General features: G+C 39.4%; 2 protein-coding genes and 1 pseudogene across 3 annotated transcripts; 1 reads left to right on the top strand and 2 right to left on the bottom strand.

The window, feature by feature from the left end:
* Positions 1-1,309: 1,309 nt before the first annotated feature.
* LOC310803390 (neuritin-like) lies at positions 1,310-4,022 on the bottom strand (annotated as a pseudogene). The gene is made up of 3 exons: positions 3,907-4,022; positions 2,293-2,446; positions 1,310-1,544 (listed from the first exon to the last, which is right to left on the bottom strand). The product of its transcript is annotated as a neuritin-like (transcript).
* A 434-nt stretch (positions 4,023-4,456) lies between these two features.
* Positions 4,457-8,213, bottom strand: LOC310803364 (translocon-associated protein subunit alpha). The gene is made up of 9 exons (XM_083668103.1): positions 8,082-8,213; positions 7,122-7,246; positions 6,899-6,992; positions 6,591-6,718; positions 6,211-6,345; positions 5,985-6,061; positions 5,752-5,830; positions 5,502-5,595; positions 4,457-5,353 (listed from the first exon to the last, which is right to left on the bottom strand). Exons 1-9 carry the CDS (start codon positions 8,149-8,151, stop codon positions 5,289-5,291), a joined length of 867 nt encoding a protein of 288 aa, XP_083524229.1. The 5' UTR covers positions 8,152-8,213; the 3' UTR covers positions 4,457-5,288.
* A 1,143-nt stretch (positions 8,214-9,356) lies between these two features.
* LOC310803321 (uncharacterized protein) lies at positions 9,357-12,406 on the top strand. Its single transcript, XM_083668058.1, has 6 exons — positions 9,357-9,601; positions 9,847-9,963; positions 10,051-10,087; positions 10,270-10,337; positions 10,808-10,872; positions 11,167-12,406. The coding sequence occupies exons 1-6, from the start codon at positions 9,568-9,570 to the stop codon at positions 11,416-11,418; spliced, it is 573 nt and encodes a 190-aa protein (XP_083524184.1). The 5' UTR covers positions 9,357-9,567; the 3' UTR covers positions 11,419-12,406.
* The last annotated feature ends 7,098 nt before the right edge of the window (positions 12,407-19,504 follow it).

Raw genomic sequence — 19,504 nt, 5'->3', positions numbered from 1 at the left:
GACCAGTACAACCATGCTGATGGACAGTAGGATGTCTCTGGATACTAATGGACACTATACTGACTATCTAGTCAATTATCTAGACACAACCATGCAGAGATCCGTACTAGTACTGCTGTAAAAGTACTAAATAAAATAAAAATAATGTCCTCTGTGGGCTGAATCAAAGCCTCTTTTTCTAATAATATAAATAATCTCTGGCTGAATTACAGTGGGTGGAGACTACTGGAGACTACAATACAAACATTGCATTGTATTGAGACATATGAGCTCACAAATGCAGGGGATGTTTCCTATGAAAAGCTATCGATCTATCGAGTCCTATAACTCTGATATGAGGTCTAAACATTTGAGAGTATATTTGTGGCATGATGAAGTCTGCAACTATTTCTACTCAGTATGCTGTGTTATTGTAAAGTTAAATGTGCTTTGAAGTGAATAGTGTTTCTAAAGTTGTTACGGTGTCAATGTGAGCAATTGAACTTCCATACAGGACAAGGATTCATAAAACAACACTGAACATTCTCACATAATCAGCAACCATTTTCAGCTCCAATAACTAGTCAATAAGAGGGAAACTAAATTATCCATCCACAATGACAAACGGTAAATTAGGCATTTTACTGTAAGGTGCAAAACAAAGCATGGAGAGAGAACATCAGCTGAGAGCATTACCTGACACTTAAAGCACCTACTAAAAGGATGATCAAAAAAATTGTTAAACAAGCAAAAATACTGTATGTTTAATGCCTTTTTGGTGTCTTCATAGCAGCCATGCAACTCCAGCCAAAAGAGGCTGGTGTGTTGAGAACAGAGGGTCAAGGTTTATACAATTTGGCTTGATTGTCACTTCAAAGAAATCAACATAATTACCCATTGGTTTAAATTTTTTTTTTTTTACAATTGCTTAGGTGTTTATCCAGACACATAGATAGTGATGACATTAACATCTATGGCTCTGTGCTAATGTAACCGTGTAATTAACTAACGCCGTACATACAGTACATCCAGGTATCTTGATGGTAACCCAGAGCCATTGATATCTACAGTATCGCTCTATAAACATGGCTTTGTGCTAACATAACCGCCTGATTACTCAGGGCCTTAGATAGTATATACTGTATAGAGTCTCTTTACAAACATCTATGGCTCTGTGTTAACAAAATCCCTAATCTTTAACCCCTCTCCACTCTGCTTACTGATTATCCCTCTCCAATCCTTGGCTTCAAGTTTCAGCTGTGCACAGGAGGACACCACCCCAGGGAATGTGAGAGTGTGCAGGGGTGGGAGAGGAGGAGGCATCCCCCACCTATGTGGAGGAACAGATGGACCCAGTCAGGATCAGCATGCCCAGCAGCAGCAGCGGTAGAAGGGGCAGAGGTGAGCACAGGCCTGGGGCGGAGCTGGGGCTGCACAGGTCGAACAGACTTCCCTGGAAGCGGATCTTCCTGGAGTCCTCCCTCAGGGTCTCCCAGATAGAGCCCACCTCCTCCTGACACTCGGACAGTGCCGTGAGAGCACATGTGTGGAATGCCTCCCAGTGGCTATGGCAAACAAGAGACCAAAAGATCAAGAATGTCTTCGAAAACAAGATTGAAGAATCTTTGAGAGATGCACAAGATTCATATTTTCCATGAAAGAAATCATTGGGGTACAGTTTACTGCATCAAATGTTCTTTGATGGTTTGCATGCCAAGCTTTCGTGCTCTTAGATGTATGGATTCATGGTGAGTGAATGGTGAATCTGTTGCTGTTATTTTTGTATTAAATTATTTTGCAAAGATCAACCAGATTTTATGTAGCCATAGAAATTTGATTTAAAAAATAGCCTTGATGCAGCAAGGTACCACCTGGGAATGGGAGGCCTGTGTACACTTTTAGCCAATAATATACTGTTCTATGGAACTGGAATGCACTCAGTAACAATGACAAAAAAACCAAGATGGCCTCTGAATTTCATTACTGCTGCAGCAAAGTCATACATTATTCAGTACAGTGGCTCTGTGTTTCAGCACCATTTATTTCTGCTATCTCCCTCAGAGATTACAGCATCTCTTTCCTCTCCACTGTTCTTCCATACACACCTCACTGGATTTCAATAAAGAGATCTTATACGCACATCCTGGCCTACACATTACATTACGTATACCCCTACAGTCATAAGAACAATCAAAGTCTCACGAGCCATCATGCACTCACACACACACACACACACACACACACACACACACACACACACACACACACACACACACACACACACACACACACACACACACACGCCCCTCTCACCTGCACACAGCCTCCACTCCTCTCTCGCTGGTCACATTCTCCTGGTAGTTATCCATGCTGTCCCCTAGCTCCAGGACACAGTTGGAGAAGTCCCTGTAAATATTCTCACACTTAACATCGTCTGAAACTCCTGCCACAGCCAGGGACATGGACACTGCAAAACATAGACAGAGAGGTTCAAAGGCGTTAAGGAATCATAATGAAAGAATTACACGTCATGTATAAATCTAATATGTAGTATATTCTGCATGTTATTACACACGGTATACTGCATGTAAAAACAATGCAATTATGGAGGCTAATATACTTGGTTATGTTAGGATAACAAAAGGCTCTTGTAAGACCTTTATCTCGATACCATCATATTTGAAGCAACGACAAATACAGTGCCAGTGTCTTCTCAAACAAATGGGAGAATGCCAAAAGTAGGTCATCCTCTTTCTTTGTTGTTTCTCTTGGAGTTAAAATGGAGGAAACAGAAGCATATCAGCCCTTAGCAACACTCCAAGGACTTTACGAGTATTGGCAGTTAATGTTTTCCCCCCCCATTCATCCAATGTCCTCTCATCATCAGAGTACCTTTGTGAAAAGATTGCATAAGGGACATTGGGCCTAAGGCTAGTCTGATTTGGATGTTTCAAAAGGTCTGTGATAAAATCAGCAAATATGCATCAGTTGTCTACTGATATAACCAGCATACCAGTGAGTGTGATGAATTTCACTATTCCACGTTTCTACCCCCTCCCACCCACTCAATGTATTGTTTAGGATCAGTGATAAGGCCACTTACAGCCGTTGACGGTAGTATCAGCTCTAAGAGCCAATTCCCAAGCATACAAAACACTGAAGTATAAGTGTAGAGGCAGGGGTTATACAGTATAAGTATTAGGATTTTGAAGATGGTGGAACTGTCCCTAGAATTGGTTACGTTTCTGAGAATATTTTCAAGATTTAATATTAAATTCCCGCTGTATGCTGTCTATCCGTTGCCTCCTCCCTAAATTTAAAACACGGTTATATATAGTGTTTTATTACTCATTTATGAATCAATATGATTCAGTTTGCATACATTCACAAACAATCACATTAAGATTATGTTATACAGTTTCCTTATGGAAAATACAAACATTACAAGAGGTAAAACTAAAATGATATTCCCAGTTGATTCATGGGATGGTTTTATATAATGGCAAATGATGATATCAGAAGCCAAATTAATTCTTCAAAAGTGTCCTTCAATAATTGTTCTCCATTTGACATTGTACAACACTATTCCATAGGTTCTGACCCCATCATGTGAAGGAGATTGTTCAAGCACTCCAAACAAGTATTTACTGCACACCTGAGGGACTATAAGGGAGCTCTTCATATCAAAAAGGGCTCTCTCATCCTCATGCAGATATAATCTCACCACTCCTGCATCCAACAGTGAAGTGCTAAATGTAGCTGCATCATGAATAAAATATTATAGTATATTTTCCCTGGATATTTTGAAGCCAAAGCTATCTGGACCAGTCAAGCCTATGGCAGTATTTACCAAAAAACAAAGCAACCAAAGAAATCATTATTTTTTAACAGATAGGCGTAGGTATATAACAATGTAAGTCATCTTACCTAATACAATAAATGCACAACATCTTGGAACCTTCGCCGACGTAAATCCCATATCCCATATCAAGCCCAGCGGAGGGTACCTCGCGCCATCTGTGGGATCCAACAAAGTCGTTCATAAATTGAGATAAAAATCAAAGCGCTTTAAGGTGAATCGATCAAGATACACGCTCACTAAGGGCCAATCTGCGAGAAGTGACGACTAACGTTTTCGCGAATAAGTGTCAGTTTATCCTCGATCCAACCCATTGATAACAACGCTGACGTTACCTGCCCCTGGTGAGTGCTGCTTCTCTGAGCGTTATGTCTATCCTCTCACCTCAGGAACGCCCCGCTCCAGTGATACGTTTCCGCCGTCCCGTTTCTTATTTGCTGTCAGTAAATGGCCAAATAGCTCTCGGTAGAAATGGACATTAATGTATCTCGATGACATGTTTAATATATTCAGTAACTCCTATCAAATGGAAGGCCTAGGCTACTGCATTGTGTCAATCACTCCAATTTTAACAAACAAAACTCATGGGCACAAAAGAAAACTGGCACAGGTCCCTCCTCAGATTTTAACCTTTTATTTTTGTTGAAAAAATTACAATATTTCCTCAGTATGCTGAAGTAGCCAGCAAGTCATGTTGCACCTTTGACATACTATAATGTATTTTAATACTGGAAATTCTCTCCAATGAGCCCTCCATTGCATTTTATGTTTAAAGTATGACACTGATATGACACTGAAGTCCTTGTATACAGTAGGAAAAGACATTTAATACCATGGTCAGCACGAGGCAAGAAAACCTCCCAGAAGAGGAGCTTATCAATAGTTTTAGACCTTTTAAGTCAGTATCTCGAATTCCAGTCCGGACAAACTCTGAAGGAGTCAGTCAAGAAGGAGCCAAATGAAAGATACTGAAACTAATCCCCTAATACCTTCATAGTTTGGGAATTACAATATTTCGATTCAATAAAAAAATTACATTGATTGATTGACAGACTCAGCTGGGCATTGTAGCTTTCTTTGGAAGTCTTCCCGATGTCGTTTATGGAGTTGAACTGGGGATTTTATTAAACAGTCTTAAGTCTCTTATCATTCTTGTAGTGTGTCATTCAACACACTGACAAAACCAACAAGTTCCCTTAAACAATAGCTCAATTTTCCAGCAGGAGTGATGTCTGTCACATTCGCAACACCAGTGTCCTCTGTCCAAAAAACGTCAACACTGAGACATTTGGTTCAACGGGGGCGTTTGGTTCATCAGGGGCGTAACGCAAAAGCTCTAAGGAAACTGGATCCTCCATTGAGCAGACAGAGGTTGATGGCTGTTGGAGCTGATGAGGACATGGGTCTTGAACGCCTGATGGATATTGATATATGAAGATGGCCGAGTGGTTTATTGATCTGTTCCAGCTGCTCTCTTGGTGCGTTTCCTTGGAGAGGCTCTAGGGGACGCCTTATCTGTAAGAAAGAGAGACGGGGGGGGGGGGGTCAATCATTTGGGTGGTGTTTGGCTTAATTCACATACAAAGGTAAGTATGAACACAAGTTACTGTGATTTAAAGCAGTGTGAAAATCGTATGCACATAAAAGAAAAAGCTTGACTTACTCATGACATTGAGGGTCTCCTGGGGAATCCAGCTGATGTCCACATCATTCATCCCACCAGTGCCAGTCTCCACCTTCACTGCCATTCGCTTCCTCTGCACAACACAGGTCAAAGGTCATCAGCACATCACATTCTGTGACCCTCATCACTGTTGCTTTCATTGGAGTACGATCATGTTGCCCCTCGACACCAAGGATATAACACAATTCTGATGTACTGTACTGTAAGTGGATCAATTTAATACACATACCGTCCTGGACTCCAGAACCTGGTACATGCCAAAGGCCACCAAGGCAACCAATCCAGTGAGGAAGATATACAAGAACATTCTGCAAGGGAAACAAACAAAATTGTTTAATATAGACGTCATTAAAGTGCATATACTGTATGAACCCGTAAAAATAAACAAATATTTAATGCATGTGTTATGCATACAAACATAATGTAAACATGGACAAGTTATGTTTGCAGTGAAATCCTCACGTTTCTCCATCCAGTCCCTCCTCCAGCTCAGTGATAGTGACGGTTTGGTTGTAAATCGCAGTCTGGAAGGCGTTGCCCTGCAGAACAGTGAAAACCCAACATCAGTGCCTGGAGCCACATATTCCAAAGCATTCCTGAAACTGCCCAAGCCACAGAGACAAACACGCATGGTCTGTGCTCAAATATTCTGAATTTGCACAGTGCTGTGGCTGACATCTGGTCTCACCTCACTGTCCTGGTAGTTGAGGAGGATGACGAGGCCGAAGGGACGACCAGCCATGGGCTGAGCAGGGATGAAGGAGTACTCGAAGGAGGCCTGTTTCTGGGGCGGCACCACGGTGCTGAGAGGCAAGGCTGTGAACTAGACAACAGAGCAGCTCATTTCAAACGGATCTGCAGACCAAAAACAGCATAAATCCACCACCCCTATGCACATTATGCACTAGGAGTATTCTATTCTATGTATATTTTGTTAACAAACCACATTGTTTTGAACAACTGCTAATGTCTGTCAGGGCAAACATTTAGCATTTATTCAATCAAGAGGACTTAATTTCCTCAGATGAAGCCTGCAGGCATCATGTATTCATGTATGCCCAGACTTACATTCTGGATGTAGAACTGGAAATCCTGAGGGTAACGGAAAGAGGCCTCCAGTGATTGGACCAAGAAATCCTGGCTTCCTTTGTTGGTGAAACCCACTAGGAACTTCACAATTTCATTGGCTGGGAACTCTGGATAGAGGGTGAGACAACATTATACAAATCAAACAAATGGTCAGCTGGATTGATACATACTGGAAAGGGTCACTAGATATCCAGCTAGTACACAGTATCCCCCTGCTTTAAATGATAGATGGTGAGTGTAAAAAGGGAGGGACATGATGAGGGCTGATGAGGGAAGGGAGGACCAACCTTCGCCAGTCACAAAGAGGATGGTAGTGTCAGCGTCAGCGTGATAGGTTACATCAGCAACAGCAGAATCCTCATCTAAATCATCTTCTGTTTCCTATGATTATGAAGTTGAATGGAAATTAACAATTAATAATACCGTTAATATTAAAAATAATAATAAATGTAATTGCAAATGTGATAGGCAGCGCTTTTGTTACATCACAGTTCAACCAATGTCACATACCGAGCCTGGGACCTGATCTTCCTCAACGAGCACCTCATCCTCCTCTTCCTCTTCCTCCTCCTCCTCATCAATGGCTGAATCTGAGGCTACTTCCTCAGCAGACTCAGGGTCTGCAGATACCTGGCCTGGGTCAGCAGAGAGAAGAAGCAATTAGGAGTGCATCAACTCAAACACATAGCTTGTGTTGCAAATATCTGTCACAAAGTGCGAACAACAACTTTGACAAAGAAAAACATGCTTTGACATAGATGCAAATGTATCTCTGTAATGTGTAAAAGTTAGGTGTACATACTACATTGCTACAAATGTATCTTATGAACAGAGCCGCAGCTTCATTGTCCACTTGTAGTCAATTTATGAATTGGGAGCAGTGGCCTGAAAATGCTACTGTATATAACTCTGAAAAGCAAACAGTACAGTTCGCAAACCGAATTTACAACATTATTTATACAAACATTTATCCTCTCAACTGTTCCGCGTTTCAGAGGCCTCAGCTCATGTGTTACAATGTAACTACAATAACTGTTAGCAACATGCAAACGGAATGGCGTTCCTGGGACACGTCACCATAGGAGGAAAACCCAATGTAAAGCATAACTAGCCAGAATGGATAGAAAGATACTTTTCCCATTTCCCAATCTACATTAAAAGGTTTAGTTTATTCTTGAAACTTAGGAATGCGAATTTGCACTTAGAAGCCTACAAACATCAACACAATACATCAAGGCACACTTACATTAGGCTACGTTTACGTTCCTGTGTTTTGATGTCCAGAAAATGCATAGATTATAGTTATTCTATAATAACTATAACTATAATCGGAAAGTGTCAGGTCATCACAGCAAACATTCTAACTCTCAATAGAAAGAAAATCTAGATATATGCCACGTCAATGTTAACTCTGCTAGTCAGTATTGGACACCTAGTGAAGTGTGACAATTCTAAACAAAATGTACTTACCGATGGATATCAAGCCACATGGAAAAGCCAGGAGGAAAAGTAGCATTAATTTTGATCCGATATTAAACATTTTGCTGCCGTTAAGATTGTAGTTTGCTGCACATCAGCCGTCAGGAAAGAAAGAAAAGTTACAGAAGGGGTGGGATCATAGAATGTTAAGACACGCCCATGCTCAGTATGGCTACGTAGCTTAGGCAGCAAAGGCGCTATTCACGGGATTTAAAAACAACAACAAACGAGCGAAACACCAATTACAATCTAAAACCGCAGCTCAGTCAATCATCCATTATTGTTATCAAATGCACGTCCAGTAGGCCACAACGTTTAGGCCTACCATCGCAGATTAACTGTATTGAGTACTAACTCCTGCATAGATGTCTTATTTGTAATGTTTTTCGAATTGGGGGTTGAGTGACTGATCCTAGATTGGTGGTGTAAGACAACTTGCTCCTCGCTCAAGTATTGTCATGGTGGCATCAAGATGTCACTACCAATCTTCCGCCGTAGATTGAAGACCCATCTCTTCAGGCTTAACGGTCTTAACGGTCCCTCCTAAAGACCTCTTCACCCCCACTACCCCCCTGTACAAGTTTCTCTCCTGTTAATAAAAAAAAATCCTTCTTCTAGCATTGTGACTGCCTATGGCCCCTGGTCTGAGCGTGATTACTTTATCTTATGATGACTGATGGATAGATGATTCACTTACTTAAACAAATGTATATGTTGTAAGTCGCTTTGGATAAAGCCGTCTGCCGTAAATGTAAGATGTTAGAGCTGTATCAGTCAGTATCTGCCAACGAAGCACATTCTTTTCTTGTTTTGCTCTACATTCATGTAAAACCAATATGTCAGGTTTTGAACAGTTTAGAGGGTTATTTCCAGTGTTGGTTACTAAATTAATTCTACAATTTATATATAATTAATATATATGTTCACTGTGCAGTAGTGTGGGGCTGCCTCTCATAACCACTTCTTAGTAAAATAGGATACAAACAACCACAAAAAACAGTCCAACAACAAACAACTTAATGTGTCAATTAGCACATTTCCCAAGACCTGGAATCTTTTAGATATAAATAGTATATGATATTTTAAAAGAGAATGTGTTCTCAATATCCTAGCTGGTTAAATAAAGGTAATAGTTCTGGCATTTGTGTTTTCACACATGACTCATTATGCTCTCTCATTTACCTATCTGCTGTTGTTTTCATAGGAAGGGTTGTGGTTTTTTGCAGATTGCCATGCTGATTGATGCACAAGAGAACATAGAAACAAGAAAGTAACATCCTGCGACAAACTCTCCCATGAAAGAACCCTACAAGGTGAAAGAACCTTCCTAATTCTTACAAAATAGAATAGATGTACACATTTGGTAGTCTTTAAACAAATTAAATTCACTTGATTCATTATATTTTGGATGAATATTTTGGAGAGTTAGAGGGAGTTATCGAGTTGATATTTTTGAAGGCCTTACACACTCGGAAACATGGTAGTCAATTGTACCAACACAGAAACAACAGGTAAGTCTATCATTCATCATACTCTATATACAGTTATTCCAGTCTCTTTTTTATGAGCTTGTCTCAACAGCCATTCGTGTCAATTGAGGACAGAAAATGGCACCCAAAGTGGATCATTTTTAAAATATAAAGAAAATATGTAATTCCACCAAATTTGTCAGCATACCAAAAACACAGTCTATAATCTGACGAGCCAAAACGTTATATCAAGCTATAACCTGTTCTCTTTCTTCTTGTTTCTGTAGTTTTTGGTGTTTTCTGTGGGTCTTTTGAACTGTGGATACTACTGGCAGTTGTCATCACAATGTTGGTCTTCTCAGTGTGCTGTAATATAGTTTGCTGTATCGCAAAACTTTGCTCAGGTAAGAGTGAAATCAAGAGTGAACACTGTACTTCAGTTGTTCCATAATATACATTCTGTAATTGTGAATACAACTTTGTTGTTACAGATAAAGGGAAGACATTTCTGCCACGCTTTAGAAGGAGGTGTGTATATGGTTTCTGAAAGAAAGACGGAGATTGATTGTTTCATTGATTGTTTGAATGATGGGACTACACTGAAGTTATTGATTGATTATCATTAGAATTAATTGATCTGATTATGAAATCAAACTTGGATAATTGCCTTACTGCTTCCTCTGTATTTATCCTCTATGTAAATCATGCAGTCTGAGTCTGAGACTGAGGGACATGGAAGACAACCCTATCTATGGAAATATCAGCTACACTCAAACTAGTGAGTTTGTGTGTGTGTGTGTGTGTGTGTGTGTGTGTGTGTGTGTGTGTGTACGTGTGTACGTGTGTACGTGTGTGTGTGTGTGTGTACGTGTGTACGTGTGTACGTGTGTATGTGTGTGCGCATGCATCCATTTTGGTTGAAATACATATTTGGTCAAACTTTCCAGAATTGTTGAGATTTTCTAGAATAAAATGCCTTGATATCAGTTTCTCTTTATTCTGTGTACACAAATATTATCTGTATTATTTTAGTAATAATAATATTTGGATACTGGTATGCAGTTAATATAGCCAGTTATTTTGGCAACAAGAATGTAATGCCTCAGATGACTGTATGGTATCAGCAGTTTTTTTCTGTGTGAAATTATATTCTTGTGTAGTTACTGTGTAATTACACAGAGAAAATAAATAATCCATTTAACAATATGGTATGACCATTTCTTATGACTGGTGCCTCTTTGTTTACAGGAGTTGACCTCCCACTCAGTTCCTCGTCCATTAGAAAAGGTCAGGCGGTCAAAAGTGTCTCTCAGGTACTTAATCTACACTTCGCATCAATATCTTTAATACTGTCCAATACAGATGCACACCTTTGAGGTTTGATGCTTTTTTTAAATTTTACATAGGCCTACAAATTCAGTAGCTATGATGAAACATGAAGCACCAGGCCTACATAATATGTCTTAAATGCTTAAATTGACAACTACTGATTAACATCGGCAATCCTGTGACATTCATAATTATTCCTGATACCAAGATGTATAACATACAATAGTTCATGTTATGTGTAAGGCCAAACTAACCACATCTTTTCTTATATTTGTCAGACGCCCTCTAGAGGCCAAGATTGTTATGCCAATCTGACGCTGAAGGCTCCCAAGACAATGTCCGGCCGCAGCTCCCCAAAAATCGAATATTCTGATGTGGTGACGTTATGTGTTCAGGAAGTGGAGAAGGCAACGGTGGCTGACACCGACACAATCTCGGTGCTCTCTGACCTGTACGCCTCAGTGCAAACTGATCGCACCAAAACCCTGGACACGGTGGACAGCAACAATGGCTATGCCAATCACGTCTGAGTGTCAGTCACCTCCTTTTTCAGATTGTTGTAATCCTCATCTTGTTTTTTGTTTTTTCATTGAGTGCATTAGATGATGATGTTGCTTATCTTGCCGCAGTTTGACTTGTAACCACAGAGTGTCACTGTTAGTCAGCTTTTGAAAAATGCCTCTCCTTACATAAAAATCGGCAGAGCAGTGATATGACACGTCTTGGTCCATGTATTGTATGAAAAGTCCCCGATAGGTTATGCTATTTTAAGAGGTTTTAACTTCAGTATATGCAGTGTATCTTAACAATCTTTCAGGGCCACAAAAAGGGCCTTACTTATTTAATTCTATTTGTGTGAATGTTTCACACGAACAAGGGGGCAAGGGGAGGCAAGCGAGCCTAGAGACTACATTTAATTGAGTTTCTTCTATACCTTTACCTGAAACATTTTCAATATGCCTCTTCAGAGATAGTGTTTACCTGCCAGGTAGCATGTCTTATTTGTAATTCTATGACCTCCAGAGCTTGCCTAACAGTAAGGTTGAACATGAAATGTATGAAAATAAAATTATTAAGAAGAATCAATTTCTCTATTGGTGCAATGTTGTTTATGTCTAAATATGGATTCATCTTTTTGCAATGAATAGAACATTGATTGAGTGTTCTGCATTTTCATTTTGTCAGGAATATAAACGAAGAGTTAAGTTACTGGCACAACGATTAGTGTAAAAAAGATTAGTTTGTGTAAATTCAATTCATACATTAGGGACATTCAAAATGTTTATAGGACACAATTCCATAGTGCTTAGACATCATTGTTTTTTATATTGTAAGTTTGTGTTATTGAGTGTTTCTTTTTCTTGACAGTATTGATGTGTAAATATTGATCTACTGCATCCGCCTAAATATATTTACTGAACTTTGTCTTATTTGTTAACAATTTCCTGTTAAAGGTATTTGAATGCAAATTCACCAAATCAGGACAGGGGTGTTATAGTACAAAAATAAAAAAAAATCTCTACCTCCAACAGTTTCATTTTGGTTTTATTTCAACAAATCTATCATCTATGGAAAGAAATTGGCGGTCACTACTATTTACTGAGTCACTGCTGGTATCAATCTTATTTGAAAACAAACAATGAAAACTTTAGAATTTGATCATTGCAGATAGCTGCTTTTCCGCACTGTGCGTTGGGTGTCTCAGATGGAGGGAATTAACATTGGATTTAGAAATCCCGACAATGTTCTCGATGACCCCTAAACAAAGTTTTATATCAGCACAGAGCAGGTCTCCAGCGTTCTTTCTTTTGAGAACCAGCTATGTGTATTGGTATTCTAGCGGTATTCTATTTCACAAAGGTTCAAAACTATGGTTATTTTGCGTTGGCAAGGACAATAATGAAAAGATGAACGGTTATGCCAACCACATGTGACCACCGTGTACTGTACGTCCAAGATAACGCTCAGAACACGTTACATTTACCCACAAACAATTCCATATTGTGCATTATTAATGTAGGTAATTCCTCAATAATATAGAGGCTGATGTTCTGCATTGTACTGTACTTTATATTGTTCAGCGTCTTATCTCAATAGGCTATGATAAAAAATTACTGTATGGACAAAATTCTACACTAATAAGCAAAAGATAAAGATAAGCACTAATTATTCATGTGATTAAAGTATCTGTGCAGACAAAGCTTTTCTCACAGAAATGGAACAGGACTGTTCACATTGGTGTGAAGTGGTGCCCCTCTCTATTTCAATGTTTTTTTTTTAATGTATTATTTCTATATTGAGCAGCAGAATTCACAAAACAGACACAACAACACAATTCAATACAATACATTGCCTTACAATACAACCCCCTCCACCGCCACTCTCTCTCTAATGAATAGCATGCTATTGTGCCTCAATAAACATTATGTGGATATAATACAATGGTTTGACCTCATGTACCCGGAAACACAGTGATCCTCCATGGCTCTCTGCCCAGAGTTGCCCTGTGTGCATGGATTAGGGGCGCTGTATGGGGTACATTATACTTGGTAAAAAATAATGACTATGATGAACTTGGACTAAAGTGTTGGACTTTAGTTTAAAAAAAAACTAAAAAACGTTTTCAGTATGTTTTTTCTTAGCTTTGTCAGCAGACTATCGCAATGATAAGACACTGACCACTGGTCGATAGTGTCATAAAAACCTATCTGTTCAGTATCATTGTTATTACCTTATATCATACTGTACCAGAGAAATGTCCCTTGATCCTTAACCCAGCACTGCTATTCTTGCACCATTATATTAGCTGCTGATATGAACTTGTATAATTATTGAAGGTAAGATCATAAACTACACATGGATGATAGATATTAGTGTTAGTATATAACATTCAAAGCGCACTATTTGGCTGTCTGCCTCCCCAGATAAATGAACTGTGAGTGATAGAAAACAGCAAGGTGAGTGAGGACTGTAACCAAGGCAAATTGGAGAATTGGGAGAACAAAAACAAAACCTCTTTCAAATTGATTTTGCCTATTTTGGAAAAAAAACCCATCACAAAGCAGGTAAACCAACAACCCGTTGATACATCAGCCCATCTTAGCATCACAGTCAACTGTTTTATCTTTTCACCTCATTTCTAATTGCAAGTAGGCTGCCTGGCTCAAATGAAGTTGCCAATCACTTCAACTGTGATAACGTTATATGGAAAAGACCTTTATGAAAAAATAGAGAAGATCAGAAATCAGATTACATTGGATACTGTGACAAACAAGTTGAGAATTGGTGAATCTGTCGAACTGTGTAGAAATGTAACGAACAAGGTGAGTATTGGAGAATCTGTAGAATTGTATAGAACAGTTACGAACAAGGTGAGTATTGGAGAATCTGTAGAATTGTTGGAACTCCCCAGTGCCCAGGATATGGTGAGAAATAGGGTAGAAATTGTTTTGGTAGCTTTTGATTCTATTAGACCTGAGACGTTTAGCAAACTGGTTATGTCCTCTAAGCCATCCAGTTCTTTACTTGACCCTATTCCTACTAGTCTAGTTAAATAACTTCCACCAGGCCTATGGGTTCCAATGCTAGATATATGCTAGTTCTCTTAAGGTAGCAGTCATTAAACACTATTGAAGAAGCCAAACTTCGATCCAGAAACTCTTAAAAACCTTAGGCCTATATCTAACTTGCAGTTTCTCTTGAAAATACTTGAGAAAGCAGTAACCCAGTAGCTCACTACATTTTGTAAACAGCATAGCATATATGAGACCCTTCAGTCAGGTTAAAGGCCCCAATATACCACTGGGACAGCTTTAGTCAAAGTAGTTAATGACTTATTGTTGGCTTCAGACCAGGGTTTTGTTTTTGTCCATGAACTTTTTGATTTTAGCGCAGCTTTTGACACTGTTGAGTATATTGTCCTTTTAGAATGATTAGAGAATCTTGTTGGTTTGTGTGGTTTAGCGTTAGTGTGGTTTATATCCTACCTAATACCAGTTTGTTCTACTGGAAGAGAAAACCTCAGCTTAGGTCCAGTTTGGTGTCCCGCAAGGCTCAGTACTCGGCCCTTGTTCTCTTTGTATATGCTATCCCTAGGTGAGACTATTCGTAATCATGGTGTACATTATCACTGTTATGCAGATGACACTCAACTCAAATATTTCAATGAAACAAGGAGAAGTACCACGGCTGGATGCCTGAGAAGCTTTCATGTTGGACATTAAAAAGTGGATAGCGGGGAACTTTCTACTCCTCAACTCGGACAAGACTGAGATGCTCATCCATGGACCAAAGAAACACAGGGAACTTACTATTTGACAGTATGCTAACACAGTCTTGACAGCTGCAGGATCACTCCTAAGCAGGCAGTAAAAAATCTTGGCATTACGATTGACCCTGATCTCTGATTTTATACACATATCAAAACCATTTTGAGAAATTTAGTTCTTTCATCGAAGTAACATAATATCTAAGATTAAGCATTTTGTATCATTTTGTATCATTTGGTGCGTTTGTATCCTCACAACTTGATTACTCCAAACTCAAAAAGGGCCCCAAAAAAGTATAATCACATTACTCCAGTACTTGTGTCTTTGCACTGGCTTCCGATCAAAGCATGAGCATTATTTGACATTTTTAAAATGTTAATTTAATTATTTTGCCGACCTCCTTCTGCCGTCCAGCCTTTCATGTGTGCTTTATTCATAGGATACTACCAGTCCACCTGCATTTATGCTGTTTCTCTCGTACTGTTTAATGTATCAGATTTTCAGTTTTCCACAATCTCTAATCTTGTGTTGTCCTCTTTTTCTCTGCTATGTGTATTGGTATTCTAGCAGTATTCTATTTCACAAAGGTTCAAAACTATGGTTATTTTGCATTGGCAAGGACACTAATGAAAAGATGAATGGTTATGCCAACCACATGTGACCACCGTGTACTGTACGTCCAAGATAACGCTCAGAACATGTTACATTTACCCACAATCAATTCCATATTGTGCATTATTAATGTAGGTAATTCCTCAATAATATAGAGGCTGATGTTCTGCATTGTACTGTACTTTATATTGTTCAGCATCTTATCTCAATAAGCATTGATAAAAAATGTAGATGCTTTTATGCTGTTTCTCTCGTACTGTTTAATGTATCAGATTTTCAGTTTTCCACAATCTCTAATCTTGTATTGTCCTCTTTTCTGCTTATCTGCTTCTCAGTGCTAGATTGCAGTTCCTGGAATATTACTCTGTCCCCCTTTGAGTCTGGTTCCTCTCAAGGTTTCTTCCTCCCATGGTTTTTTCCTTCCCACTGCGCTCTGTTTTTCTCCTCTCTGGGGAGTTTTTCCTTGGCTTGCTTTTTTATAGTTCGGTGTTAGTTAATACTGTTTGTATTGTATTATTGTTTGTATTGTTGTATTGTTGTTGTTGTAAAGCACTTTGAGACAATTGTCTTTGTAAAAAATGTTGTACAAATAAATGTGATTGATCAATCCACCAGCTTTTTTTGGAGAAAATATTGAAAATATTTGAATCACTCTTAAATTCATAGACGGACCCATGGCGGCAAGGACTGAGGATGATTTGGAGATATACAGTGTTATAAACAATCAAGTAAAACAAGCTTATATTTTGGATTTTGATCGGTTAAAACAGTTGAACTGAGCATGTGAGGCATTTATAAGTTACATTCTTTAAGAATCCATGGCTATCATTCATTATCACAGTAACACCTGAGGGAGTGTGATTGAAGGGCTTCAGAGTTCCTTGATCCTTAAGCCAGCACCGCAATTCTTGCACCATTATATTAGCTGCTGATACTGTAGGGTACAGTATCATTATTGACCTGTAGTTAAGATCATAAACTGAACGTGGATAAAAGATAGTGTTGTTGGTAGATAACATGCACAGCGCAGCATTTGGCTCCCTAGACACTAAATTAACTGAGTGAGAAAAAACACAAAGTGAGTGAAGACAATAACCAAGGCAAAGGCCTCTCTCTCACAACCATGTCTATGCAAGACAGTTCTGATCTCATCTTACCTGGCAAAGAAATTCAACGTACAAATTGGGAGAACAAAAACAAAAGCTTTTTAAAATAGATTTTGCCCATTTGGAAAAAACATTTCACAATGCAGGTGAACCAACAACCAGAATCCGTTGATACTGTACAGTAACTCTTACCATCTCAGTCAACTGTTTTTATCTTTTCACCTAATTGCTAAATGTTTGTATTTCCTTTCTTCTCTTTTTTTTCTGCCATGTTAAGGGGCATCTAGGATTCAAGCAACAACAAAGCGGTCATCCCACCAGCTTGTTTTGGTAAACAGCTAAGAAATGGGGCTGAAAATATTTGAGATAAACAGAGATAAACTCATTCTAAATTAACCTCAACTGTGAACTCATTCCTAAGCAAATACAGATCTCCCATATGGTATATATACATATATACAGTATATACAGTATATACATACAGTATACTGTAAGGTTAATTTTTTATCAAAGGGCTTGTTTCATCCTGGACAACCTGACTAAAACGGCACACATTGACATACAATATACAGCTATTAATATTTATCAAGGAATTTTGAAATGATTATGCTTGAACTGATTATGGTTATGCGTATGGACTTTCTGACAGGTAGACCCCAGGTGGTGAAGGTAGGCAGCATTACCTCAACCACTCTGACTCTCAACACAGGAGCCCCCCAGGGCTGTGTGCTCAGCCCCCTACTGTACTCCTTCTTCACCCACCTCTCTGTGGCCACGCACAGTTCCAACTTCATCATAAAGTTTGCTGATGACATCACTGTGGTTGGCTTGATCACTAAAAACGACGAGTCAGCCTACAGGGATGAGGTTAGAGTCCTGGCAGACTGGTGCCAGGACAATAACCTCTCTCTGAACATCAGTAAAACTAACTAGCTGATCATGGACTTTAGGAGGAAGAAAGGGGGGGGGGGGCTGCGCCCCCATCCACATCGGTGGGGCAGCAGTGGAGAGAGTTTGTGGTGTCCACACCACCGAGGACTTAACATGTTCACACCACTCCCACTCTGTGATCAGGACGGCGTGCCACCACCTGTTTTTCCTCACGCGGCTGAGGAAATTTGGTATGGACCCCCAGATCCTTGACCGGCTGTATCACCGCCTGGTACAGCAGCTGCACCGTCCTCGACCATAAGGCTCTTCAGAGGGTGGTGAAAACGGCCCAGTACTTTAATGGCCGCAAGCTACCAGCCATTCAGGACCTCTGGCTGGGAAGATCATCAGGGACCCCAGCCACCCCTGTTCTCTGTTACCTTCTGGCAAAAGGTTCCAGAGCATCCAGACCCGGTCCAACAGGCTCAAGAACATTTTCCACCCACAGGCCATAAGACTGCTCAACTTATTGCACACCTGACATTATTGCACATTATTGCACTAATACTATTGTCACTTTTTGTATTACTATATTATATTGTATTGTTGACTTGTTGATTGTTGCTGACTGATTTGATTTGATTTGATTACTGGGTATGCTTTAACTGACAGGAGCCTTTCAAGAATTCAGGATAATCACAGCAAAATTGTATCAGTAAAGGGGCTTGTCAGATAAAGCCAACTGTGGGATGATGGGTATGGATGTACAGTGCTAGTCTCACCTTATGACTGATAATGGATTATTATTTTTCATGGTGAAGGGTTATCTAGACACAATTATATACAATGCATACATATAGTAATACCTTTACGTGAATACATATAGTAATACCTTCGTATCTACTTTTCTCAAAATCAAAATACCTTCAATATACAGTGCTGCTTTATAGTTTGTGAACCCTACAGGGATGGACATTATTTTTGTATCAAATATTAAAATGAACTTATAAAATCTTTATCTACACCCCAATTCATAATAAAGACATTCCAAATAAAGGACACAAACAAAAAAAAAAGAGATATTTTCATTGTTTATTTAACGAAAGTGGTTTATTTAACAAAAACTCAGATTTCATGTGTGCAAAAATACGTGAACCTCTTCAGTCAATAACTTGTGGCACCTCCATTAGCAGCGATAACTTGGAGTAAACGTCTCGTATAGCCACTAATCAGTCTCTGACATCTGTTTTGAGGGATTTTTGCCCACTCCTCCTTACAGAACTCAGCCAATTGAGTGAGGTTTGAGGGGTGTCTGGCATGAACTTTAGGTCAGAACTTTGACTTGGCCAATCCAAAACACAAATCTTCTTTCACCTGAGCCATTCTTTGGTAGATTTGCTTGAATGCTTTGGGTTGTTGTTTTGTTGGAAGACCCATTTTCAGCCCAGCTTTAGCTCCTTAACTGATGGCTTGATGTTCTGTTCAAGAATCTCCGAGTATACCTCAGAATTCATGGTTCCCTTAATGATGTGGAGTTGTCCAGGTCCAGAGGAGAAAAAGCAGCCCCAGATCTTGACAAACTTAGTAGTTTTGATCATGAACAAAAAGGTCAATTTTGGACTCATCTGTCCAGAGAACGGACTTCCAGAAACCTTCAGGCTTGTGCAGGTGGTCTCTGGCAAAGTTAAGACGGGCAGTTTGGTTCTTTTTTGACAGCAGAGGCTTCTTCCTAGCAACCCTCCTATTAATGCCATTTCGAT

This window comes from Argentina silus (genome assembly GCF_951799395.1).
Source record: "Argentina silus genome assembly, chromosome: 4".
In the NCBI taxonomy this organism is placed as follows: domain Eukaryota; kingdom Metazoa; phylum Chordata; class Actinopteri; order Argentiniformes; family Argentinidae; genus Argentina; species Argentina silus.
Note: the sequence above shows the minus strand (reverse complement) of the source record. Positions and strands in the feature narration are given on the sequence as shown.